The 25,751-nt window shown below is 53.9% G+C and overlaps 11 protein-coding genes across 11 annotated transcripts; 7 read left to right on the forward strand and 4 right to left on the reverse strand.

The window, feature by feature from the left end:
• Positions 1–90: 90 nt before the first annotated feature.
• Positions 91–2,562, forward strand: CLAFUR5_05544 (uncharacterized protein; the record flags this gene model as incomplete). The annotated part of the gene is made up of 2 exons (XM_047904692.1): positions 91–2,439; positions 2,491–2,562. 2 exons carry the CDS (start codon positions 91–93, stop codon positions 2,560–2,562), a joined length of 2,421 nt encoding a protein of 806 aa, XP_047761672.1.
• Positions 2,563–3,402: 840 nt separating this feature from the next.
• On the forward strand, positions 3,403–4,119 carry CLAFUR5_05545 (uncharacterized protein; the record flags this gene model as incomplete). Its single annotated transcript, XM_047904693.1, has 1 exon — positions 3,403–4,119. One exon carries the CDS (start codon positions 3,403–3,405, stop codon positions 4,117–4,119), a length of 717 nt encoding a protein of 238 aa, XP_047761673.1.
• A 180-nt stretch (positions 4,120–4,299) lies between these two features.
• On the reverse strand, positions 4,300–7,177 carry CLAFUR5_05546 (Peroxisomal hydratase-dehydrogenase-epimerase; the record flags this gene model as incomplete). Its single annotated transcript, XM_047904694.1, has 4 exons — positions 4,300–5,640; positions 5,697–5,900; positions 5,952–6,758; positions 6,815–7,177. 4 exons carry the CDS (start codon positions 7,175–7,177, stop codon positions 4,300–4,302), a joined length of 2,715 nt encoding a protein of 904 aa, XP_047761674.1.
• Positions 7,178–8,281: 1,104 nt separating this feature from the next.
• CLAFUR5_05547 (uncharacterized protein) lies at positions 8,282–10,157 on the forward strand (the record flags this gene model as incomplete). Its single annotated transcript, XM_047904695.1, has 2 exons — positions 8,282–8,796; positions 9,458–10,157. 2 exons carry the CDS (start codon positions 8,282–8,284, stop codon positions 10,155–10,157), a joined length of 1,215 nt encoding a protein of 404 aa, XP_047762330.1.
• Positions 10,158–10,301: 144 nt separating this feature from the next.
• On the reverse strand, positions 10,302–11,339 carry CLAFUR5_05548 (uncharacterized protein; the record flags this gene model as incomplete). The annotated part of the gene is made up of 1 exon (XM_047904696.1): positions 10,302–11,339. One exon carries the CDS (start codon positions 11,337–11,339, stop codon positions 10,302–10,304), a length of 1,038 nt encoding a protein of 345 aa, XP_047761670.1.
• Positions 11,340–13,589: 2,250 nt separating this feature from the next.
• CLAFUR5_05549 (Ecp53-1) lies at positions 13,590–14,245 on the forward strand (the record flags this gene model as incomplete). The annotated part of the gene is made up of 3 exons (XM_047904697.1): positions 13,590–13,708; positions 13,776–14,048; positions 14,107–14,245. The coding sequence occupies 3 exons, from the start codon at positions 13,590–13,592 to the stop codon at positions 14,243–14,245; spliced, it is 531 nt and encodes a 176-aa protein (XP_047761671.1).
• A 622-nt stretch (positions 14,246–14,867) lies between these two features.
• CLAFUR5_05550 (uncharacterized protein) lies at positions 14,868–15,317 on the forward strand (the record flags this gene model as incomplete). Its single annotated transcript, XM_047904698.1, has 1 exon — positions 14,868–15,317. The coding sequence occupies one exon, from the start codon at positions 14,868–14,870 to the stop codon at positions 15,315–15,317; it is 450 nt and encodes a 149-aa protein (XP_047762295.1).
• An 869-nt stretch (positions 15,318–16,186) lies between these two features.
• CLAFUR5_05551 (Putative GTPase-activating protein) lies at positions 16,187–19,632 on the reverse strand (the record flags this gene model as incomplete). The annotated part of the gene is made up of 2 exons (XM_047904699.1): positions 16,187–18,392; positions 18,452–19,632. 2 exons carry the CDS (start codon positions 19,630–19,632, stop codon positions 16,187–16,189), a joined length of 3,387 nt encoding a protein of 1,128 aa, XP_047762294.1.
• Positions 19,633–20,394: 762 nt separating this feature from the next.
• CLAFUR5_05552 (uncharacterized protein) lies at positions 20,395–21,202 on the forward strand (the record flags this gene model as incomplete). Its single annotated transcript, XM_047904700.1, has 3 exons — positions 20,395–20,506; positions 20,590–20,717; positions 20,831–21,202. 3 exons carry the CDS (start codon positions 20,395–20,397, stop codon positions 21,200–21,202), a joined length of 612 nt encoding a protein of 203 aa, XP_047762293.1.
• A 1,120-nt stretch (positions 21,203–22,322) lies between these two features.
• CLAFUR5_05553 (putative methylcrotonoyl-CoA carboxylase beta chain, mitochondrial) lies at positions 22,323–24,090 on the reverse strand (the record flags this gene model as incomplete). The annotated part of the gene is made up of 2 exons (XM_047904701.1): positions 22,323–23,559; positions 23,612–24,090. The coding sequence occupies 2 exons, from the start codon at positions 24,088–24,090 to the stop codon at positions 22,323–22,325; spliced, it is 1,716 nt and encodes a 571-aa protein (XP_047762292.1).
• Positions 24,091–24,336: 246 nt separating this feature from the next.
• Positions 24,337–25,653, forward strand: CLAFUR5_05554 (Isovaleryl-CoA dehydrogenase, mitochondrial; the record flags this gene model as incomplete). Its single annotated transcript, XM_047904702.1, has 1 exon — positions 24,337–25,653. One exon carries the CDS (start codon positions 24,337–24,339, stop codon positions 25,651–25,653), a length of 1,317 nt encoding a protein of 438 aa, XP_047762299.1.
• Between the last annotated feature and the right edge of the window lie 98 nt (positions 25,654–25,751).

A 25,751-nucleotide genomic window follows, 5' to 3' on the forward strand; every position in this document is an offset into this window, starting at 1 on the left:
ATGCTGTACTGCGTGGACAGCATCTTCACTTCTTGCTCAGCTTGCCCACCTTTCACGACACCTACATAATCATAATCACGATCGCCCGACATGTCACCTACCGGACTGCAGGCTGGCCACCTCCGGCAGCAGGTCTACTACAACCTCGACAATGACATGCTCGACAATGCCAACTTCCTCGCTGGTCGCCTCGTTGCTCTCGAGCCTCGGAACCGGGACAATCATCATCTTCTTGCCCTCGCATACCTACGCGCACAACGGTACAAGGCGGCACACGACTTCAGCCACAAATATGGCTACAATGGGGCGCATCTGGGCTGCGCATACGTGCTTGCACAAGCATGTCTGCAGCTGGGTCTACACAAAGAGGGCATAGACGCACTTAAGAAGTGCGAAACTGCGTGGCGGGGCAAGAGCGAGTGGAAGGCGCATTCAGAGACGTCGCGACGGCATATCCCAGATGCGCCTGCTGTCTGGACGTTATTAGGAAAGCTTCACAATGCGAGGGGAGATGCTCGCCACGCGGGAGACTGCTGGATCGAGGCGCATAAGAGCAACCCGCTTACGTGGGATGCCTTCGAGGGTTTATGCAAGATACGGGCTGATCTTAAGGTGCCGAACATGTTCAAGGCCCTCATGCTCATGCCTGATATGGCAGATCAGAAGCGGGGCGAGCCGCAGATCTACGTCGATGAGGATACACGGCAGCCGCCTGTGACTCAGCCGATGTTCGGATCGCGAAATGCACTTCAGCCTGCGGATGATCCTTTTACCACCAGGACAGACTCAGGACTGGACGTGCAAGAGCCGTTGGCGAGGATGAAGGGCAGGTCTGCTCTCAACACCACATACAGACCTATCATGTCAGAACTTGACACACCTGTAACAGGAGGAGGAAGCGTGCACGATGATGTGACAATGGCCGAGAACCAAGACGACACCTTTCACGAGCCTCCGGCCGCGCCGTCTAGGAGACAGCGACCAGGACAGCAGTTTGAGACGTCAGACCGGCCCCGGCCGCCTATGCTTAGAGGAGGTTCTGAGGTTCCAGATGATGTTCAGCAAGCACCACGGAAGATGATTGCAGGAGGGCAGAAACGGACGATATCTGGTGCCGCGTCGCAGCCTGCGGGTGATTCAAGCCAGCCACGGAGAAGTGGGCGATTGGGAACACAGACATCTACTACACGAACGACACGATCATCCGCAGAAGTGTCAGCATCGACAGTAGGCCGGGCTGATAGGCTGGCTCGGACAGCCAAACCCGCGACCGGCGCGAAAGGTAGGACCGGTGCGAGTGAGCGGGGTGCAGGACGGGTGGTCAGTGGCAACAGAAAAGTCCTACCCCCCGCCGACGACAAAGAGAAAGAGAAGCGCACCACAAGCCGCGCCAATGAGAGGACTGCCGCACCAGGAGTCACATCTGCCATTGCGCTGGCGCAGAAGCACATCCAGGCCCAGCCATCTGTGCCCAGCGAAGACTTACGAGCACAACATGATGCCATGAGTGGCCTGCTGGACAACTTCAGGAAACTTGCAGTCGGCTCGTATGCCATCTTCCCAAGATTCAGGTCCGATGAAGCGATCGAAGTCTTCAATTCGCTAGAAGGTTCGCAGAAGGACACGCCTTGGGTCTTGTCACAGCTTGGCAAAGCTTACTACGAAGCTGCACAGTATTCGGATGCCGAGGACTGCTATGGACGCCTTCTGAAGCTGCAGCCATCTCGGATCGAGGATATGGAGATCTATTCGACAGTACTCTGGCACCAGAAGAAGGAGGTATCACTGGCATTCCTCTCACGCGCACTTCATGATACTCATTTCGATGCACCACAGACGTGGGTCGCACTTGGCAACTCATATTCGCTTGCTCGCGAGCACGATATGGCCATTTCCGCTTTCAAACGTGCGACACAACTGGACGAGGGCTTTACCTACGCTCACACTCTGGTGGGTCACGAATACATGGCGAACGAAGACTACAGCGCCGCACAGGAGTCCTTCCGCATCGCTATCAGACAGGAGCCAAAGGGCTACGGTGGCTGGTATGGTCTTGGAAAGTGTTACGAGAAGATGGGTGTGCTCGAAAAAGCCGAGCAGCACTACAAGCAGGCAGCAGTCATCAACTCCTCGAACAGCACATTACAAGTGTGCATCGGCGTGGTCTTGGAACGCCTTCGTAACAAGGAAGCTGCATTGCTTGCGTACGACAAGGCATTGGACATGGCACCTGGCAGTGCGTTGGCACGATTCAAGAAAGCGAGGGTTCTTATGCATCTTCGCGATTACGAGTCTGCTTTGGGCGAGTTAATATACTTGAGCGAGGTGGCGAGTGATGAGGCGAATGTGCATTTCTTGCTTGGAAAATGCTACAAGGCGATGGGCCATCGAGCACTGGCGCTGAAGTCTTTCACTGAGGCGCTCAATCTGGACGTAAAGGTAAGAAAACATTACCTTGCTGCTGACCAGGCACATACTGACTTATAATAGGCTGCGCCATTCATCAAAGAAGAGATCGAGAAACTCGAAGAAAACGTCGATGAGAGCGACGATGAGGATTGAGCCAGCGGTGGGCTCACAGTACTGGTATGGAGCATGGGCGGCGTTACTGGCATTATACAAGCACATGGCGCTTGTGACATGGGCATTCTGATGGCGCTCTGCATTGATTCATCACGGGAGACGGCGTTCTGAGCGAGGCACACAAAAGGCTTGCCATGCGATTGACGAACATTCAACGCTTTAGAGAGCGGGACACGACTGTTACTTCTTGGACACTCTGGTATGGGGTGTATGTTTACTACTAGAGAGCGAATCGGTCTGCTTTGGAGGGGCTTGACGATGCTCCATCTGAACTTTGGCTTTCACCGTCTGTTTGCCGCCTTCACACCCTCACTTGTCGTATTGTCATGCCGCTGTTACTAGTCGGCTGACAAACGTCGTGGGCCACTGGCTTCGCACGTGTCCCCAAACACAGCTGACTGAAACAAAAGATGACTCCCGCCACAGGGCATATCGGCTGACTAAAAATGGGAGCCTAGCATTCTCGCACATGTCCTCACGACCGGCTCCTCTCAAGCTGAGAGGGAACAGCAGGCACAGGATCTGCCGCCTGAGCTGCGCAGCGTCCGTCATATCGGAGAAGGACAATGCGGCACTGTGTTCGCCTTGACCGGGACGAACTACGTGCTCAAACTCGCCAAGAATCACAAGCGCGATGCCCTATATAATGACGTCGTTGCCCACCTCACAGTCACGGAAGCCTTCGACCGCCTTGCTATTGAACATCGTCCCGATATCACAGTGCCTCGCTTTGGCGAGTACGTTCACCCGTCCAATGAGCTCTTCTGGAACCTGAAGATTGGGAATTTCCCTCACGGTTTTACCAAAACCTATGCGCTCATGAGTGAGCGTATATTCCCCGTCCCGCCGCCCATACGAGAAGCATTGTTCTATCTTTTTGCTCCACAGCAGTACAGAAACTCTGGAGAACGAGCCCGGCAGCTGGCCGATTCGAAGAATAAAGATTGCCTGGTGCGCATCTATCTTGGCAGAAGACAGAAAAGGCAGGCTTCACCCAACTTCAAGCTGCGAAATTTCGAAATGACTGTCAACGAAATCGAGGACTTGAACCTAGATGCAGGCAAATTTGCCCAAAGTATGGCACAAACATTGTCAATCTTGCACTGGGGTGCTCAGCTCGATGCTAACGATGTCGAGTTCGTTTTGGGAAGCGCGCCACTTGTGAAAGTCGCTCCCACAGCGGCAGACTTCAAGAAGCGAGGTCCTGAGGATGCGAAGCATATTGGTCAGAATTTCAACTTCCAGGCACGTGCTGTGGGACTCTGGCTCCTCGATTTCAATGAATGCAAAACATACCCTGACAGCGCAGAAGGACTGGCCCAGCTTGTGAAAGGCTTCTTTTGGAATGATCCGTATTACCCAAGGCCGTACAGTGGCAATGCCAAGGACGAGCAGCTGTGGCAAACTTTCAAGCAGATGTATTTGGAGACGACTGAGGAGCTATACAAGGCTCAGCTTGCTAAGGCTGCAAGTTTCATCAAGGAGGTTGAGAAGGAAGGCAAGAAGCGGTCCAAAAGCGGTTCCCTATTTGGATGAGCGACACAACACGAGGAAGTTGTAATGAGTTTTGCTTGGGATAGTTCTGGGCAATCATGGCCACATGCGATGGAGTTAGACATCTTGGCGTGCGATGTCATTGTTGCTAGTCCTTGTCTGAGGGAGAAAGTCCCGGCCATCTTGCAACTCCTTTTTAAGCCTTGACCTGGGCTGCATAAATCACAACTTCGCTTTCTCATCCCTCAACTCAGCCGCAGCATTCGAGATGCACAACTTCCCAGTCTCCTTCACCTTAGCACGATAAATAACCTTCCCTCCCTCCTTCCACATCTCCGTAAAAATCGTCTGACCAGGAAGCACAACACCAGCGAACCTGACCTTGATACTCTTCACCGGCCCATAGCTCTGGAAGACGTGCTTGCCCGTAATGCCGAAAGAAGCCAGACCATGCAAGATAGGTGTTTCGAAGCCGCCGACTTTGCTGAATTCGGGGTCAATGTGAAGGGGGTTGCGATCCCCCATGAGGCGATAGATCGCGGCGAGGTCTTCAGATGTCTTCTCCTCGACGATGCGATCGGCATTTCGTGAGGGGGGGTTGTTGTCAGCAGTCGCCGCGCCGCGATCGGATGGTTTCTTCTGTCCGCCGAAGTTGCCAGCTTTGCGGATGAAGGTGACGCCCTCGTTGACGAACAGTAGTTTGCCACTGGCGTCAGTAGTCTCGTTGCGGCTACGGACGACCGCGGCATTGCCTTTGTCAACGACTTCGATCAGCTTGGGGGTCGTTGTGAGGGTTGCTTCGGTTGGGATCGGCCATTGCAGGATCTCAAGGTATTGCTCGCCGTGTAATAGCTGTCGCATGTCGAAGTTTGGGACGATGTCTTTGTACGACCAGGCTGCCTTCGAGAAGTAGGTTGGGATTACGCCGAAGGTAGGCAGCACGCCGAAATTGTTAGCGCCCTCGAAGACTAGGTTGAGGTCGTTACGCTTTGCGCCAACGCCCAGGTTGTACAAGATTACATCTCGCTCATCGTAGGAGTAGGTCGATGGGGAGGACTTGGATTCCATAGCCTTCTGCTGAGCTGAGAGCCACTTCCGGTTGGTGCGTTCTTCTTGTGAGATGTCTTTGATCATCCCGCTATTGATGGCATTGCCAGAAGTGTACGTGACGCCGTCTGCGGGCGATTCCGGATAGTCCGCTTTGTTGTCGAATGCGATGATCTTTGGGAACGCCTCGGCGACCATTTCCACGGTTAGAGCATCGATGCCTTTCTTGAAGTCGAAGTCGACGCCTCTTGCACGTTGCCACCTGGTCGATGCGAACCACCCACCGCCGGCTTCGAAGATGATCCCGTTGGCAGGAGGCTTCTCGCTGAGCAGGACAGCCACCAATGGGGCCACGTAGTCGGGCTTGAGGGATTGAACAGCGGCCTCCGGCCAGATTGTGCGTGTCATATCCGTGCCTGCCGAGGGCGCAACAACGTTGACAAAGACATTATACTTTGCGCCTTCGCGGGCAGTCGACTTCGTGAAGCCAAGCACGGCAGCTTTTGCAGCGGAGTACTGTAGCATTGACATATCAGCAAGTATCATGGACAAGCCCGATCTGTGCTACTCACGTTCGCTTGGCCAAAGTTGCCATAGATGCCAGACGTAGAGGTGATGTTCACGATACGTCCATACTTCTGCTTCACCATGTATGGAAATGCTGCTCGCGTGATCTTGTATGTGCCTCGCAAGTGACAATTGATGACCTGATGCCACTGTGTATCTGTCATGTTTGCAAAAGCCTTATCACGCAGGATTCCTGCATTGTTGACGACCTAAACATATTTCAGTAAGCACTTCACATATCGTCAAGGCTGCAGACGTACCAAGTCAATGCGGCCAAACGCATCGATTACTGCCTTGACGACAACATCTCCTCGTTCCACAGAAATGTCGCAAGCTTGGGCCTCCAAGCCTTGAGCCTTGATCTCTTCGGCAACAGCATGTGCATTTTGCACGTCGTTGACCATGACCTTTGCACCAAGCTTAGCAAGCTGAAAGGCATAAGCTCTTCCGAGTCCGGCTCCTCCACCTGTCACAAGTGCAACGCGGCCTTTGATACCGAGATCCGTCGTTAATGGCTTGTTGGGTGACTGGCGCTCTGCTGCACTCAACATGGCATTGAGATCAGCGGGATCTTGAGGGTGCTCATTGAGCGTGAAGTCGGTGATCTTACTCCAGCCGGCAAGGACATGTTCCGGGTGCAGATTCTCATCCGGCTTGAGAAGCAGTCCTTTTGATCTCTCCCAGCGGATCTTGGAGAAGTGCCCAGCGCCGCCTTCGAAGATGCTGCCGGACTCTTTGCAGTCGCTGTGCGTGAGGTAGCCAACCAGTGGCACTACCCATTCTGGGCCCATCAAATCCATCATCTCCTTGGGCCATACAGTCTGCGTAAGTCTGCTCGCAGCCGCGGGGGTCAAGACGTTGCTGTGGATGTTGTATTTTGCGCCTTCTTTGGCGAGGGTCTCAGTGAGGCCAACCAGGCCGAACTTGGCTGCTGCGTAATTTGATTGACCAAAGTTGCCGAAAAGCCCTGATGAGGATGTGGTATGTACGACCCGTCCGTACTTCTGCTTCTTGAAGTACGGCCAAGCGGCACGGGTCGTCTTGTATGCGCCATGAAGATGAACGTCCTGACTCTCGTGGTAAGTGTCATGGTCAGTGCGCATGTCAAAGGCCGGATACTCACCGCAATAGCGTCCCAATCGCCATCGTTCATTTTCCTAAGGGTGATGTCTCGTAAGATGCCTGCATTGTTAACGAGAATATCGACTCTGCCATAGTTCTTGATGGCAGTCTCGATGATCTTGTCGCCCTGCTGCACTGCATTGTAATCGGCCACAGCTTCACCGCCAGCTTTGACCAGTTCTTCAACGACTTGATCCGCAACTTTGGAGCTTCGATCGTTGCCACGAGCATTGAACGTTCCGCCGAGATCGTTCACAACCACTCTAGCACCTCTAGCCGCGAAGAATCTGGCGTATGCTCGGCCAAGGCCAGCACCAGCACCGGTGATGACAGCCACCTGTCCGTCGTATCTGAGTTGAGTCATATTGATCTGCTTTGTGATGCTACATCTGTTGTTGCGTCCAGGCGTCTTCTATAGCGGAAATAAGGAAGTCGAGTCGATCACCTCGACGGAGTGGGGTCGTGCAGGAGCCGCGGATAGAACTACATGACCGGTATTGCCGAAGGGTTATTCTAACTGAAGTGTTATAGACACTACTTCAGGAGGTCAATCGAGCCTGCGACGTTTCCGCCTTACCGTGAAGGAATCTATTGGTTCTGTTCAGCAGAGCGCAGCTGCTATGTTGGACGCGCGTGTTCTCGGCTGGGCCATTTCGACGCTCAGACAATGACCCGACGCATCAGAATGTTGTCGAAGTGTCCACATGCTTGCTTATAGCTGCTGTAGGATTACCAAGTCTTCTTCTTGTGGCTGACTATGTCGAAGAGACGCCTCGGACGCGCTGAAACGTCCATGTCGCGGTCTGTTGTGGGTGGTCTGAACTGTGACCACTCATGAGCTATATAGCGCATCTTGGGGGTGTGATATTCTATTCTACCTCGTACTCGAGACACAGGTCCTCGCAGAGTCGCAGTTGTGCCAAGGTGCCTTCCTCTCGACATCAGCACATCGCGACCCTCATCGAGTCCAACCCTGCAAGACATGCATCGTGAAGGCGTAGCAACATCTCAATCATGCACGGGGCCGCCGTCGTCTTCACGTTCGCCGACTGCCTGTCGCAGCACTCTTGACCACGCCCGTACAGAGGACCGGTACTGTGGGATGGGTCGTGAGTACAGGTGGTGATCCATCACACGCCGTGCTCGCAGGTCATCCTTCGTCACAGAGAATATTGCGTAGAAGAAAGCAACTCCTGTTCGCAGGCAAACATAGCGGAAATGACCTGCTCGTACTCGTCATAGGGCGTGAGCGGCGAGTACATGTACGCCTGCCCCTCCGGACATGTCGCTCGATCGTCGTCTCATAGAGCGGGAGAGCGAGCCATGGGAATTCGAGCCACTTTGTGTCTAATGAATCATGTCCGCAACCTGGACCGCTGAACAGTCCACGCAAGAAGGTTAGCCAACTCGCTCTCGCTCTCAACATGCCTGTCATGGACGCACAGAAGCAGAAAGATTGCGCTCGAGCATGAACGCGCTTTCAGCTTCGCCCGCCAACCAGACGTCAGAGACCAGATCACTGTGGTTTCATTCACGATACGACGTACACCGCCGCGATCACACAGCATTTCAGCTGTGTGCGACCACACCTGATCGACTTCAAGATGGTTCATCACTGTGCCATGGCCCCAGGAAACTCCTCCGGGTACTAGAGACTATGGATCGACACGATAGCGACAAAATGCTACACCTTGGGCCTCGCGAGAACTATGCACCAGAAGTGGCACCTTCTGATCAGCCTGTGCTACATCACCACGACTCCGAAGGACTTCAAGCCAAAGAGGATGATTCCAAGGTCGTCGTTGAGCAAGTAGAGACTACAGAAGATAAAGAAGTCCTCGCTCCGGCTGCCCCTCGACGACGGAAGAGATGGATTTTGGCTGGTCTATTCACGATCGTCCTCGTGGTCGGGCTATCGACCGGTCTGGGCGTGGGACTGAGGAGCGGTATCGACAACAACGTGAACAATGCTCCGCGAGCAGAGTAAGTCGGTCTGGCTGCAGCGTTGTCCAACAGTCACTGACCCGTGGAAGCCTTGCTACCACTTCAGCTCCCAATAATACCAGCACTTCGGCGACAATCGAGACTGCTCTGGCCACGGTGGTAGGACGCTCGACGGGCTGCTTTGAGCAAGCAAATGGAAACCAGTCAGCCATCTGTGCGGAGCCTGGGGCGCCATGTCCCGAGGGCTACAGGAGTGTTCGCTGGAATGGTGGCTGCCCTCATGTTGAGACCGGAGCTGATTGGCGGTGCTGTATTTGATGCCGTCTTGATGCAATGGGTGAAGACATGCAGCAAAACTCCATAGTTAGCTTGTGGGTATGCGATTGTTGCTTGTGATGCGCTCTTTCCTTCAGCGTGTTCTTGCCTTCCTTCGTCAGCCGTTCGCGTAGCACATGACTAACGACGCCACACCGTTTACTCACCGGTGAAGGATGGGTACATGTAAGCTGTACACCTCAGGCTTCAAACTCTTCTCAGCCCACAAAAATTTTGACCCGTAAACACAACCGAAATGGGTGCATATATCTTGGACCAACTCGCGGATCCATCCCGACTGGACATCGTGCATGACTTCAGGAACATGAGGCAAGCCGCTTCAATGTTACACGACACTACAACCTTCGCTAACCAACAATGACAGGATCACTCCGTCAGAACAAGACTCCCTAGACCCTCACGAAAACACACTGCCCAACAAATCCAGTCTCCTACTATCACTACCACCAGAACTCCGCTCCTGCATCTACTCCCATCTCCTCCCAACCGGTACAGCCCTGGAGTACGACCACACCTGGTTCTACGACATCTCCACCGGCCAAGGACTAGCAACCGTAACATCGCACGCCACAGACGACGCACCTCACCTCCCAAACGTGGCAACTTTGAACAACATCTGCCACCTCATCCGCCACGAAGTCATCGACCACTACTTCAGCCGCAACACTTTCGTCCTCGCTGAGGACAACCAGACAGACCGTCTGGAGAGGTGGTTACACTGCAAGTCAGAAGCGGCGTTTCGCTCGTTGCGGCGGGTCGTCATTGAACACTGGGCCGTTTGTGGTGGGACGCTTGAGCATGGACGGGATGAGTGTTTGAGGCGCATGTTTGTGGATCTGGAGACGTTGGAGATGAAGCCTATGCGTGATGTGGGTGGACATGAGGAGGAGTGGAGTTGTGCGCAGTGCGCGGTAAGGGCTGAAGGCTGGCCGGCGGAGGTGCAGAAGGATGTAATGTTTGAGGAGTTGAGGAAAGGGTGGGAGTTTGGAACAATCGGAGCGGGAGATGTGGAGCGGTTGATTGCTGTGGTGAAGGATGTTGGGAATAGTGCGAGGAGTGCTTGAGGTGTGTTGAGGAGAATCATTTGTTACTGCGGTTGCTGGGGAGTGCGTGGTGGAAGGAGAGTGATGAGAGCGATGTTCATTATTGCTTTGGAATAACAGTTTGCTACTGCAGTGGCATGCTGTCGATGTCTTGATATAAACGTGCTAATCATGCACCTGTCCTCTTGCGCCTCCCATGTGCCAATCGCGGTCAACATCCAGCCGTGCCTGCTCGCGAACATAGGCTGCAGCTCGTCTCTGACGTTCCTCGTCTTCGGAGTCAGTGTCGGACTCATACGCTGGTCGACATCCAGATCCATCCCCTCTTCGACCGCGATGTGATCGCGAGTGGTGCCTCCCACGAGTGTCTCCTGCTTGTTGCGGATTGTCAACAATAACCACATCCGGGCTGGCTCTTGTCTGCGATCCTTCGCCAAACTTCTTGTGTGCCATCCATATGCACAGAGAGCCACCAATGATGTCAAATGCGCCGAGAAGCATACCAAGACGTAATGGTGTGATGATGCCTTCAACGCCATCTTGCTGTTGAACACGGTCTCTGAGATTTTGCAGGTAGCCAGATTTTCTTCTGGGACGATCTGCCTGATCGTTTCGGGATCGTACTCCATGGCCCCGGCCTCGCTCTCTTGAGCGGAGGGCCCTGCGCGGACTGTTTGACGCGTGAGATGGATTGCCTCTATATCGTCCCATCTCGCGCTGACGGCCTCGCTGTTCACATGGTTGACCAGCCATACGGTCGTCGTTCATGCGTGGGACTGGATCGACCGGAACGCCTTGTCTGTTTCCACGGCTGCGATCGCTGTTGCTGCTATTTGAAGACTTGTGTTTTCCTGAGTCATTGTTGTACACTCTACGGTGCATGCGGACTTCATCGATTTTGATGTCGTGGCCTGAGTCGTAACGTGGTCTCCTGAACACATCTTCGTGATACGGTAGATCCTGGTGCCCAGACTTTCGCCACCCATCGTGGTGGTCGTAATGCTCCGCGTAGGGGACGTATGCTGGATCGGGAAGTCGGTCCAAATCTGCGATGGGTACCTCTGTTTTTGGTTTCTGAGGACTAAGCCGTGGGCTCTCGACCTCTGACATTGGTGGTGGATACTTTGTGTGAGGTGGATGCTGCGACTGAAAGTATCTTTTGTCTGTCGGACACACTACTTCGACTTGAGTTGTGTTGGCCATGGCTGATAAGACACTGAAAGTAAATAGACAGACGTGGAACCTAGAACATGAAGTAAGTTAAGTTGTGGCAGAACAAAGAAGTGGCGCGACCCTTTGCGTCGCTCTGGCAAACTGTAGGTGAGTACGCCAATGCAGTAACTCGCAATGCAATGCAGGTGCACGCTTCCACAAGTGCTGCAAGGCGCACTGTCAGGAAGACCGGCCACTGCATCAAGCTCCAACCTGGTTGTCTTGATGCCGCGACAATGGTTGCATTTCTAGAGACGGCACCAGGCCAGCAAAGCCTACCTCATTGACCCAATGGCATTGGCTACCAACTGAGCTGTTCCGCGACTCGTGCCGTCGCGCGTCCAGAATCTGTACTTATTGATGCACTCAATCCTGGGGTATGTGGTTGGAGCATGGCAGACCTTTTCCAACCACATGCGTTACTTTCGCTGGCCGCCGAATCGTGGGACGCGAGGTAGTCAGCAACCGTACATTCTGGTTACCGCTCTGCCAGGCAGTCTCATAGGCAGTCACGAGCTCTCTATTGACCAGTCAGGCGTGCATATGACTATGTGATTGTCTGCAGGATATGCAGCGACCTCACAGCGCCCGTTCATGGACGATTTGGAGGATACTTTCCGCCCAGAGCTGTGTCAAGCCTGATCGCGAGCTCTGCATTAACGATTGATAGTTGTGCGGGAACGATGTATCGTCTGAAAGTTGTTCGGACAAATGATAGACCACATGCCGCCGATCGTGCCGTGTAGAAAGCTGAATTTCTCCACAGCACAAGCGTGATTCAGAGACAAAGCTGCTACGTGAGGTAGGTGCAATATGCAGGCGTATTCCCTGTAAATCACGTCTCGTCTGGCCGAGCATGGGCCAAGCTCCAGCTCCGCGGCGTCGATGGATCATCCGTAGGCTTGGAAGCATGTCCGATGTGGCGGCCCGCTCTTGTTTGACCACTTTGGCCGGGCAGTTCACTTGTTATCGATGGGATAGAGGCGGCGGTCAGCGTCTGAAAACGACGGCATAGTATGACACCACGGCTGCTCTCTTGTGTGGACCGTTGCAGCACATCGCCACATTTTCCCGTTGCCCTGTCGTTAATGGGCGCCACGCTGCACTCGGTGTGCGAAAGCAAGTCATCCATGCACGACGAGGATTCGGTGAAGACTTCGGAAGGCGCGAGTCCTCACGTGATTGTCGGCACGAGGTGGTGAATGTTCGGAATGGAGCGGTCTTGATGGGGTGTTCGGCGATCCTCTTCGTGTATTGCAGGACGGTGCAGGACGGAAGTGAGGTCGTTGTCGATGGCAAGGACTGAGGCAACATGGGACGGTCGGGAAGCTCCAGCGTAAAATGTGCTGTTGGCGGTTGTGAACCTCCAAAGGTAAGCGTAGCGGAGTGGAGCTCTCTACCAACCCTTCTAGACTGCAAAGTAGCGTGCGATCCACGCTACCGCTACCCGACGTACAGTGCTTATTATACGACGACATAGGCGTTAGCGACGAGTATATGTTTGCGAGTTCGCCAACAGGCACAGTGCGGTAGGTCACGTGACCCTAAAACTTGAAAGTTGACCAATCAGAGCGGGCGCCAAGGCTAGTTGAGGGCTGGTATAGAGCTTCACTCCCTCGCTGACGCCTCACCTACGTACTCGCAAGCTCGTACTCCGGTGTGGCTAGCGCTCGGTCGCTACGCTTAACAACAACATTCACTCGCAACTTTCCAGACCTCTGCCTCATCAAAATCATATGTGCTGCTCACTTTGTGGCCCCGCTCGCATGGCAGAAGAAATCTCTGCATTGCATCGTGTCAATCGATCAGGCTAGACATGAGCTGAATACGACCAGATATGTAGCAGTGCACATCGACCCAGCAGGAGACATCCAACTATACTCTGCTTGATCAGTATGGAGACAGTCCAGGCATTCGTCCAGTCCCAGGCTATGACTTTCCATTCGGCACCGTTACCCCCGGAAGGCACCATCATCCGCCAAGCCATGGACAATGGGCCATCCTCGGCGACATGCGAGGTTGTCGTTCTGGCTAGTGAGTCTCACCATTCGCCTATATCGCGGCTAGTACCCAACGGCCGAGGGAATGCGGCTAGTAGATCTCGTTGATGGTGTTATGGTGAGACATTCGTATGCGGACCAGTGTTGGCGCAGGCCAGGCTGTTAGTACAAAAGCGCCATGAGCCCTTGGAGATTCTTTCCATCCCTCGAAACCGCCTCAATCACCAACATCACAAGAAACATGAAGTTCTTTTCAGCTATTGCTGGCATGTGCCTTGTGGGCATGGCGACTGCGGTCGACATGGCAAAGTACTCTGCCGAGAAAGGCGTGGAGCCGGAGTTCCAGACCTACCTCAAGGAGTGCGCAGTTTCCTAAACCTTTTACATGTGACACTAGGCAGGAGTGAAGCTTACCATGTGTGTCTAGACTCTATGCATCAGCCGAGGATCCTGCATCCACGACAGGCTTCACCGACCGCTTCACACCTGCTGGCCAGCTCATCGTCCTCGCAAATACCGCCAAAGGTGCAAAGGAGATCTTGGCTCTCAAGCGACAGCTTCTGCCAACTGAAGGAAACAAGCACTGGAATCACTTCCCTAACGTCACATCGGTTGACTCGGAGTCAAGTGCGCAGAAAGTGTACCAAGTGCTTGGAGTCATCGAGACCACCTACGATCAAGGGAATTGCTCAGCTGCTTAGTATGTTCACTGGAAAGCTAATACCCTGTTCAGAGCTGCCACTGACTACGATGCGAAGTTATTCGAGCCGGTTCACTGTTACAAAGGACAACAGCGGTGCAGTACAGCTCAACACTTACAAGGGTACTCTAGTTGCATACGACGACTTCGTCGTTCACCCTGATGTCACCCCGACTGCCATTGAGTGTGGGATCTGAGTACGTCGGTAGCGCGGAAATATAGGCCTTTCGAGCAAAGAATATCTTTCGAAAATACTCTACCAAACTTGGCCTAGCCATCGACTCAACAGTACGCCCGAAGCCTTGACACGGCATGCTCGTGGACTTTCGCTCTTTACGCAAGCTATGATGAGCGCTATACACCGTCAGGGCTTACGGCGGCTAGCTTTGAGATGTTGGTGAATAATATTCAAACACCAGGCGCCGCCGTATATCCTTAAGCGACTTGTGTGGCATAGTGGGGCCAAATTCCCGCAGGATCATTGTATCTGGTGCTGATTGGTCTGTCGTCTCACTCACTTGAGGCACAGCACTTGCCACTTCAATCGACAGCACGGTGTGTACAGAACCATGCGATTGACCAGATAGGCGCCGAAAGTTCGATGTCTAGCCTGACTGGTCTGCCTAGCCATTCTATCAGCCGCTGCACAGTCGCCAGTGTTCGACTCGCTGAGAGCCACTCCATCAAGACCACCCAGCTACCTCCTGGGGGCCCTCGCAAACATGCTCACTTTGTTTCGGCGCATACCTGACTTACCACTCTTTCGGTCTCCTTGGACTTCAAGGTCTCGCACCTCGTCTGCGATCACATCCGGGCATCATGTACCCCGGCTCGCCACTGAGCAGTGCGTTGCTCTTCTTCATTCTCGTTATACAAGCCCTGGGAGACCGATACTGGGTAACTCCGCCGGACGCATCCGGTGCCTGGCCGAATCCCATCGTGTACGGCGACGGTTGGTGGATTGAAGCATGGTGGAGTGAAGAGCCGGCGGAGTGGGCTTCACAGAACGTTGTCCTATTTCAACACCCATCGGTGGCGCTCCTTCTCTTTGGGCTGGGATTCCTGCTTGCAAGACGTCGAAAACGACCTGATGGCTCGATAACGAGGCAAGAAGTACAAATCCGGGACCCGAAGCTGTGGCATGAGGATCAGGTTTATGCTCCGCCAGCATTTCCAGAGTTGGAGTACAAGGAACCCGTGGTATACTCACAAGAGCTGAACACTACACGCAGTGCTGTTGAGCTGGAGGGCAGTCATTATTGTAGGTGAAAGAGGTCGCATCAAAATATTTGGCTTGATATTGCTTGCGTTCGTGCGAGGTCTGATGCCGGGCCAAAATCTCCCAGCACGCCCCAAGCAAGCAGTGCTCATATGCCGCGTCAGTACCTACCGTACCTCGTTGAAATCCGTGCAACTTAAATGGGAGTGCGATTGCCATGTCTGACGTCGTCGACTCCAGCTTCCGGCACACTCATCGAAGGAACGAGGCGGCCACTGCATAATGTCCACCACTCTTACCCACGCCCGGTCGCGAAGTGCCGCACTCAGCATTGCAGTCGACAGATGTGGCCTCCACTTCTTGGCCAGTTCACCATCTCCGCCGCGGGTCTCGAGTCTCAGCGTACGAAAGCCCTGCCAGCACATCAGCTCCAGCTCTGCTTCGGCATGCAAGAAATGCACACCACTCGATCCAAGGTCCACACACCTCGTTTCTGGCCGACCTATTCATCAACGTACAGCATCATCAATCTGGCGGGATTCTGCCACCATGCCACCGTCGGGTGAAATTCTCCGAGCTACTGTATGCAGTATCTCTGGAGGTGCAGTGAGATGCGTCGGTGCTCTGGCTACACGGACTCGCAGTTGACATGGGCGTTCACACGAGCGCAGACGACCTCGGTGTTCACATCTCGGCCGGCGTATCCTTCGCACATCATTTACACTCTCCGCTGGTTGAGATGATATCGTCTGCCTTTCTACTCACTCATTGCCATTCGAGATGTGTCGAAGGCCACAATCAGAACATGGTCTCATTCATGATTTACGACTCGCAGATTCTCTATGGTTCTCTGCATCAGATACAGCAGTACTCCGTCCACTCAGATACTCCTCGCAATTCCATCAGAAACCGGGCATGACTATCGTTCAAACATGGTACTCTTCTCCACATCCGCATCCGTACTCTTCACGCTCGCCGCGCTCGAAGCAGACGCTTTTGGCTCCGCCGTGATACCTTCACCCAGCAGATCCATTTCCTTGCCCTTGCCACTGTCTGTCTTGAGCGTAGAGTCCGTACTCTGCTTCTCCGTCACACCAGCATCAGCTTCGGCGGCATCGAGGAGATCATCCCTGCCATGGTCCTCGCCGTCATCGTCTTCGTCGTCATCCCCGGTGCCTCTGGTAGATGCGCCTCGATCAAGCTCCTTCTGTGCTTCGTCCATACGCCTCTTGACTTCTTGCGCGACACGCATACCGTCGGTAACGATGTTGTCCAGCATACCTCGCAGACCCTTGCCCGGCGCAACGACGCCTGCTGCAGATCCTCCGACCATAGCGCTGCCCTCGCTGAGTTGTGGTATGGGTGCGCCTGAACCTGGCGGTGCGCTATGTAGGCCGAGGAATGATGGCGAGGTCAGCGTTGATGATGGAAGAGGTGCATCAGCAAGATGGAAGGAATTCGCGAAGCCTGAATCAAAGAAGGATTCGAGGGTCTCGTCGGCCAGAATGAGCATGCGGAAGGTCGGTAAGGTGATGTGCACTGGGCTTGAAGGATCCAGTGCGGCATTCGCCTCCACGTGTTTTGAGCTTTGTCCAAAGGTGTTCGTGCTTGGGCGTGAAAGTATGCTGTCGTCTTGGGCTGACGAGGAAGCGGCACCGTCTGTTCCTAGTGGGTTATCGTCCGTCGGCTTGAGCTCTTTGTCGCCATCAAGATCCAGAAGATCGTCTTCCTTCTCCCCACTGATGTCGACCTTATCAAGTCCGTCTGTGATTTCCTTCTCGCCTTGTCTCGACGAGTGATCTGGATCAGCATATTCGAAGCACCTCCTGATGAAGGCAGAGACTGCCGACAGGAACTGCTCGTCTTTTGATAAAGGTATACCGTCTTGGAGAACCTCGGCGGCGCCGCTCTCAACACCTCGTCTTGACAAGAATAGTAGTGCTTCCGAGATGCGTAGTATACCCTCGCGATCCACTTTGCCATCGTCATCGTCGTCGTACAGCTCGAAGAAGTACGATATGGAAGACATGATGTCGCGATTCCCTTTGACGGGTGCCAGCCCGTAGACAACGTTCTGTAAGGTCAAAAAGCCATTGTCATCTCGATCACACTTCTTGAACAGCCGAAGTAGGAACTCATGCTCAGCTGGCTCCGGTCCTGCTCCCCACGGTGAGAGATTCATGTTCTTCATTCCACGTAAGGTGTTTGCAAAGTATCCGCCAGGGCCGCTTGCATTCTCTTTGCTCGGCGATGAGGGCGAATCCGTTATAGCCCACTTCGCAATGCCAGCCAGAAACTCACGGAATGCATCGTAATCCATAGCTGTGGCACTGCCGGCAAGGCCAATTCTGCCCATCTCGGGTGCGTTGCCAGGTACTCCAGTGGCAAGCTCGGTGGCTTTCAGCTTTGCTTGCCTGGCCTTCCTGTCCGTTTCTGCTTGGATGTACTGTGCTCGTTGCTGTCGCTCGTACAAGACGGTGTAGAATCGATCGTACAGGAATCCGAGGTCATTAGTCGAAAGCTTCTTGCTTTCAGGTCCAAGGTTTCGAATTGATGTCCGCTTGGCGAAGGACTCAATGTTGTCCAATACAGCTGCTTTATGCTTGGAGCGCTGTTCAGAGATGGTATGCTGGGTGATACCCTCGAATTCCTTGAAGGCAACTACCATGAGCGCCTGGAAGTTAGTGATCGCTCGGTGCTTCGGGTTCTCACTCTTAGGATGAGCCGATTCACCAAGACGAGCAAAATAGTTCTTCAGAACAGAAATAAAGGTTCCATCATCCGTGGCATCGAGAAGCTCCTCGCCATTGACCCGCAATATGGCTAGACCGACCTGAAAGAGGACCTTTGGGCCTTCCAAGAAGAATACATCCAGTACCCGGAACGCAAATATAAGTGGCATGCTGTTGATGTACAGGCTCAAGAACCACGGAAGACTGACAACACTAAGCTGTACGTCATTCTTGACGAGATGGTCCCATATTATTGGCATGGTCTTTTCGACCAGGCTTTCGAATACTCGTTGGTCGAGTAAGGTGCCGTACATGGTGGTAGAGTAGTAGCCCGGGAGCAAGCGGTCACAAAGTATCGAAAGAAGATAGAAAGCTTGTGTCTCGGAGAGATAGCTGAGAAAGGACTTACATTAGCTTCTCTTACATTTATGAGGAAAAGTGGGCTTACATACATCAGCAATGCTGCCACGACGATGTTCATGGCCTGGCAATATCCGACCTCGGCGTTAGTCCAACTGTAGGCGGTCAATACTCGTCGAAGGCGGCCAATGCCCTCTTCACTCTGGAAGCCAGCATATTCCGGCAGACTTCGATTGAGATCCTTCTCGATCTCGTCAATGGCGAGCGAGCCTTGGCCTTCGTGCTTTGCGAGGGTCTCCTGGTACAGCTTTGGCTTCTGCAGACGTAGGTAGAACGACCCAGAGGTCAACTCCCAAATCTCCCCTCGCAGCAGATTGGGCAGACCAACTCGTATCAGCCGATGGAAGTCCGGCTGTCGCACTAGCGTTGTGTTGCGCCCGTTCTCTTTCAAGTATTCGTGCCATAGCCTCATCTTGCTCCGGTCTCGCAGTCTTCTTGCATTGCCGGGGTACTTGAAGATGGTCCCAAGACCGGTATCTGGTGCTGCCCGTGGGGTCCCATCAGGCTTGTTCTCCGCTGGGGTTGCCTCAAACTCGTCGTAAAGGAAGTATTCAGAACAGCACTCTTGCGCGACAGTCCTCATATTGTCCACTTCCTTGATGCCCTGTCTGAGACCTCTCTTAAGACCATCGCAGAAGCGCTCGCATTGTTGTCTGCTGCCTTCAAGCTGAACCGTGAGTTTCGGCGGAGCCGGAGCACCTGGCTTGTCGTCGCCGTTGCCTGGTTCGAAGCCGTTCCATGTCGCTATCGACAGAGCAAACATGTAGCTCTGGGTGTGCAGCCTCTCCACGCGCCGCACAGCGCATAGTGGCAGTGTGAAGCCATTACCAGCTGGGCCGGTGCCATGCGTCCTGCCCGTGAAAGTGCTGCTTGCACTGGTGCTGGCGGTGTTAACGAAGGATGTCTGAACGGTGGAGAAGCAGAGGAACTGCTCGCTTAAGTGTAGTTGACCGACATAGTGTGTCCCTCGCTCTCTGTCCCAATTGCTCTTGTCCCAGTTCTTTGACGGAGCCGACTTGTCCCGCTTCTTGGTAGGTAGTGTAAGCTCGGCTGTGATCTCGTAGAGCGGGTTCTGCGAGTCTGGCAGGCGAAACTGGTGGCGGAAGAGTTGTGCTTTTGATGGTCTGCCAGAACTCGAATTACCCAAGGGACCGGGGAGTACAGCAGGATCGATGAGTGACTGCGCCTTCTGCACGAGGTTCTGGAGGAACATCCTCACTGCTTAGTTTCCGGTGGGAGCAGCGACTTCATGTCGCGGTAGAACGGAGGCGCGTCTATCGCATAGCTTTGGAACAGTCGTGAATCAGTATTCAGGCCCTTCAATTTGTACAATGTCTCATCAATGTACAGGCAAGGTGTCGCAAACAATGTATGCAAGGTCGTCGGCACGCCAGGCAGACGTAAGATCCTTGTCACCAGTGGCTTGGCGAGTCGCGCTTTCCTTGACTCCACCTCCACCGTTCCCCTCCGACCTCCAAGATACACTTAGATGTCCCCATACTCTATACATCGCTCAAACTCGCTGGCAGGTCATAGCAACCTCGTTTGTCGTGACAACAACGGCACGCTCCGAGGGCCAACGCACCTGGCCCACAGCCCTTGCTCACATCTACCTCCTGCCCCATCATGGATCTGCACTGCCAGACCATGCTGACTGGTACTGGGACACGAGGAAGCTGCTAACTCCACTGATGGACCGTTGTTAGTCGATGCCTTGAAAGACTCGCGCGGCTTCCGTAATCACACGATGCGCTCTTGTCTGTCCATGATGGGAGGTGCGCATAGCTTGTTGACAAGGTAGGGGCAACAGCCAACAACCACAACCCGACACTCCTGACTTCAGATGAACACCAAAGCACCCAAACACACAACATCGATATCTTCGCATGCACAACCTTCATCATCGTTTGAACCAAGTTGAACGCCATTCTTATCGTATCTGGACACGAACAGCTTACAACAACAATCCAAGACCATGGCGCGTGCAGCCCCAGGCGGCAGGTACCAGCTGTCGATTCCCGATCGCTTCATAAGGTGGTCGCTGCGCAAGTCGTACAAAAAGCAGCATCGTCTATGGATCGATTCACGTATGCGACGCACATGCGGCAGACATGTCATAAGCTCCTTCGTGGAGCAGCTTCGCGATTTTGCTGACCGACTCTTCTCATAGCATGCCGAACACGCCTGCTGACACAGCTAGATGAGCACTGCCCCGAGGGAGGATGGAAAATCACGGACTGTTTCTTGCTGGCTCTCGGGTCGCTATACAAAGGAGCTGGGACCTGGAAGAATTGGCTGGTGAGCACAAAGAGCAAAGTCTCTCTACCAGACTGTGGGCACCATGCGCACATTCCTCAATCCACACTGGTCGTCGGACACGCTATCAGTATGACTAACGCTTTTTTCTCCAGGGCATACCAAATAAGCGTAGACTTACACAGCTTGCCATCTTCATGGACATCGCGGCACACATCGAATCGGGCTTTGCAGTCATGGTCCCCCCAATGACCGTCGATCTCTACGCGCAAGATCCCGCATTCAACCCGGTCGACGAAGACTTTCTCAGATCCCTCAATTTCACGGTACTCAACAGTCCCGTTGCTCAGAGTATCATCGCACCAAACAGTCTCGTCTTCGCACCATTCTTTGGCGACGACCACGAAATTATCGGCGCTGAAAGCAGCCGTCGGCCGGCGATATACATCGGCCTACCACTTGAGGAGGCGTTGACCAAGTGTAGAGAAGGTCAAAGGTGCGGTCTATTCGGGTCGATCTCGTTCTAGCAGTGAATGAACACTAATTGTACTTCTTCAGAACACCTGGTCGGAGCTTTCATACGGAAAAGGCGCTGGAACTACGCATGATGACTGAGGTTGGCCCGGGTTACAGTCGTTTCCCGCTCTGTGAGGCTCACTGCGAGCATGAAGGGGATCGACCCCATGATCCTTACCTGAATCGCTTGGAAGTAAACTGCCGCAAATAACGGAGCTCCAGGCAGAACGGGATGAGAAGACAGAAGGAGACATTACATCACCATCTTTGAGACACCAGTGAGTCGCTGGAGGGCCGGCTAGCTGGTCAACGAAAGCGCAAATAGCAAGGCATCGGCGTAATGCACGACGCGATATACACATTCTCTGTCACTTCTCGGAGCGCACTGGCGCAAATGATGTTGTACCCAGATGCCAACACCATTCGCATGCCGTGAAGTCTTCAGCGCATTTCCCAGTGCACCTACATATCTACCCCCATACGGTACGTCACACGACAACCACCCCTGGGCGAGCGAGGCGATGTAGCTCTTCATGCCCACAACAACGTCGAGCGATCGAGATTCGTCGCTTGCTGTTAATCTTTCTGGATGCGATGCTTCAGTTTTCGCCCGCCCCAGCATTCTCTTGCGGGACTAGGGATCATACTGATATATCGACGTGAGGACTTCGTGTCCTTCGACAGTCACCATTGGTCGAGTGGCAAGGCGCGAGATGTCAGCTTGCGCTCTGAAGGCTACGGGTGGAGGACGGACTCGAGGGAGTCTTGTGATTCATTCTCTCCAGTGTAGCAGCCGTTCGAGCAATGGTGATTGTATTGCTTTTTTTGCTTCGATGTCATACTCCGTTGCTCTGGTCGTGTGCCACGTGCTTTCATTGTAGGAAGTTTTGATGGGACTCAACGACTACCGGTATTCGAGCGGTGTGACCTAATGTGATGTGGATTGATTGTCCTGGAGGCGCGTTTCTTTGCCAGATCATGTTGATGTTCTGATGAGATATTCACGAAGGGCCCACTGCTTAATCGCCGGTGATTGTTTCTTTTTGAACTTGATTGACTGCCTGGATCAGTACGACCACACTTCTATTTCCAAATATCATTTCCAACGATCTCATCCTCATCGTGCCTCGTCTACATCCTAAACACCCCAAACTTCGTCTCCTTCTTCTCGACACTCCCTTCCAACGCGGCCTGTAGACCCATGCCTAGCACTCGCCTGGTATGTTCAGGTGGAATGACTCCGTCATCCCAGAGTCTCGCAGTTCCAAAGTACACTTCCGACTCTCTTGCAATTCTGGCTTTCAGCTCGGGATCCACCTTCTTCCCCACCGCCTCCATAACACTCGAGAGTTGTTCAGCGCCCATGACTGACGTCTTCGCACTGGGCCAACTCCACAAGAACCTCGGAGAGTACGCTCTGCCACACATTCCATAGTTACCGGCACCTGCCGATGATCCGACGAGGACGGTGAACTTCGGCACAGAAGCACAAGCCACGGCTGTGACGAGCTTCGCACCATTCTTCGCGATACCGCCAGCTTCTGCATCTGCACCGACCATGAAACCAGAAATGTTTTGGAGGAAGATGAGGGGAATGTTGCGTTGGCAGCAGAGTTGGATGAAATGCGCTCCCTTCAGCGAAGACTCCGAGAAGAGAATTCCCTGATTCGCGATGATGCCGACGGGGTGGCCGTAGATTGTCGCGAAGCCGGTGAGGAGGGTCTTGCCGTATGAGGGTTTGAACTCGCTGAACTCGGAGCCATCCACGATGCGGGCGATGACTTCGTGCATGGGTATGCTTTGCTTTAAGTTTGTGCCGACTATGCCAGGAAGTTCTGATGGGTCGTGGACGGGCTCTTTCCAGTCTTGTTTGCGGCTTGGGTTGGGAGTCGTGGGGTAGTTGAGGTTGGAGATGCAGCGGCGAGCGATGATGAGGGCGTGGGCGTCGTCTACAGCAAGGTAGTCCGTGACGCCTGACGTTTCGGTGTGCAGTTTGCCACCTCCAAGCTCTTCTGCGCTGACTTCTTCGCCTGTTGCGGCTTTGACTAGAGGTGGACCCGCAAGGAAGATGGTGCCTTGCTCTTGGACGATGATTGATTCATCGGACATGCTAGGGACGTAAGCACCGCCCGCTGTGCAGGAACCCATGACGACTGAAATTTGTGGGATGCCCTGGGCGGACATGTTGGCCTGGTTGTAGAAGAAGCGACCAAAGTGATCCCGATCTGGGAAGACATCGGCCTGCTTTGGAAGATTGGCGCCTCCAGAGTCGACAAGGTATATGCATGGTAGGCGGTTCTGTTGGGCGATTTCCTGGGCGCGAATGTGCTTCTTAATGGTGATCGGGTAGTAGGAGCCACCTTTGACACTACGCCGCATGATAAGCAAGGGCAAGATGGACAGCATGAGGGCATACGTACGTGCTATCGTTTCCCAATATCATACACTGCACACCTTCGACTGTCCCGACACCCGTCACGATGCCTCCAGCCGGCACGTCTTCACCAGGATATAGATCATGCCCGGCCAATGCACTTAGCTCGAGAAAGCTCGTGCCTGGATCGATCAGAGCTGTGATGCGATCTCTTACAAGCAGCTTGCCCCTCTCTACATGTTTCGACCGGGACTTCTCGGGCCCTCCCTTGGCTGCCGCTTCGTGCAATGCCGTCAGGTTGTCCATGTACACCTTCATCGCCGCGGCATTCTCTTGGTAGCCATGACTGTTCTGATCTACTGCAGTCTGTATGATCGAGATCTGTGACGCTTGGTGTGGGCTGGTGTATGTGGCTACCCGTCGTCGCTGGTGGAGGCATTGGAGCTGCGGGACGATTCGCCGGCGTGGAACATGTTGTAGGCTGCGCGTGAAGACGCGAGGAGCGATGGCGATGATGCAGGCCATGGGGAGCTTCACATCTTCTGCTGGGCACGAGACAGATCAAATACATGTAAAGGTCCAAGCCTCCATGGATGGACGTCGTGGTCCTCGGGTGTTGTTTGAGGGGCTACCATTGGCACAAGGACCAAAGGAACCAGCATCTTTCTCCACACAATCCTCGTCCCCTCGGCTTAACCTCCACGCCTCCACAAAACACCACCTGCCATTGTCCCACTCCATCGTTCACTTCACTTTTGCTATTCACGTACAATGGCTCTCCTTGCACCTTGCCGAGCAGCTCTACTGCAGACATCCAGATTGGCCTCCCGAAACGCTTTGCGCCCGGCGTTCGCCGCCGCCCAGCAAGAACGATATGCCTCCTCTCGAAAGCATCCTCAAGGCTTCGCCCCACCGACACAAGCAGATCTTGAAGAGCTGCGTGAACGGACCATCGAGTTCTGTAGACGAGAGATCACGCCCGAAATAGCACAGAAGACCGACCACGTCAACGAGTTCCCGAACGATCTGTGGCCCAAGCTAGGCGAGGCGGGCTTCCTAGGCATAACAGCAGACGAGGACCATGGCGGTCTCGCTCTCGGTTACCAAGCCCATTGCGTCGTCCTGGAAGAGCTATCCCGCGCATCAGGATCAATAGGACTATCATATGCCGCCCATAGTCAGCTATGCGTGAATCAACTCCAGTTGCATGGCACGGCCGAGCAGAAAGAGAAGTGGCTACCAGGTCTTATTTCCGGGACCAAAATTGGAGCGTTGGCGATGAGTGAGCACACTGCTGGAAGCGATGTTGTGTCGATGAAGACGACGGCGAAAAAGGTTGATGGTGGCTATGTCTTGAAGGGCGGTAAGATGTGGATCACGAATGGACCAGATGCACACGTTGTCGTGGTGTACGCAAAGACAGAACCTGAAGCCGGCTCAAAGGGCATCACCGCCTTCCTAGTCGACACCACCACCACCAAAGGCTTCTCCGTTGCTCGCAAGCTTGACAAGCTGGGCATGCGTGGGTCTAACACTGGTGAACTTCTCTTCGACGATGTCTTCGTCCCCGAAGACGCAATGCTTGGACCACTGAACAAGGGTGTGAAAGTCCTCATGGAAGGTCTTGACCTGGAACGACTCGTCCTCTCCGCTGGCCCGCTGGGACTCATGAAAGCCGCCCTCGACGTAACGCTCCCATATGTTCACGAACGAAAGCAATTCGGCCAACCACTGGCACACAATCAGCTCATACAGGGCAAACTGACAGATATGTACACCAAATATCGCGCTTCCGCAGCTTTCACGTACACCGTCGCTCGTGAGATCGACGAGAATCACGATGCCATCGCGGACGGGACAGCAACGATCAAGACACAGGATTGTGCCGGCGCCATTCTGTATGCGAGTGAGAGGGCGACAGAGTGCGGTATGGATGCGATCCAGTGTCTTGGTGGGATGGGATACATGAACGAGATGGCTGCTGGACGCATTATGCGGGACGCCAAGCTTTACGAGATTGGGGCGGGCACTACGGAGGTCAGGAAAATGGTGATTGGAAGGGCCTTCAACAAGGAGTATGCCCAGTGATGATGCACAGAGCTGCTTCTTGGAGTTTTGGCCCCCTCGAGCATGTGACGCACCAATTTGAGCACGCCCAGGTCCGAGTGAAAGACCAGTGACCCTGT

This window comes from Fulvia fulva, chromosome 5, assembly GCF_020509005.1.
Source record: "Fulvia fulva chromosome 5, complete sequence".
NCBI classification, from domain to species: domain Eukaryota; kingdom Fungi; phylum Ascomycota; class Dothideomycetes; order Mycosphaerellales; family Mycosphaerellaceae; genus Fulvia; species Fulvia fulva.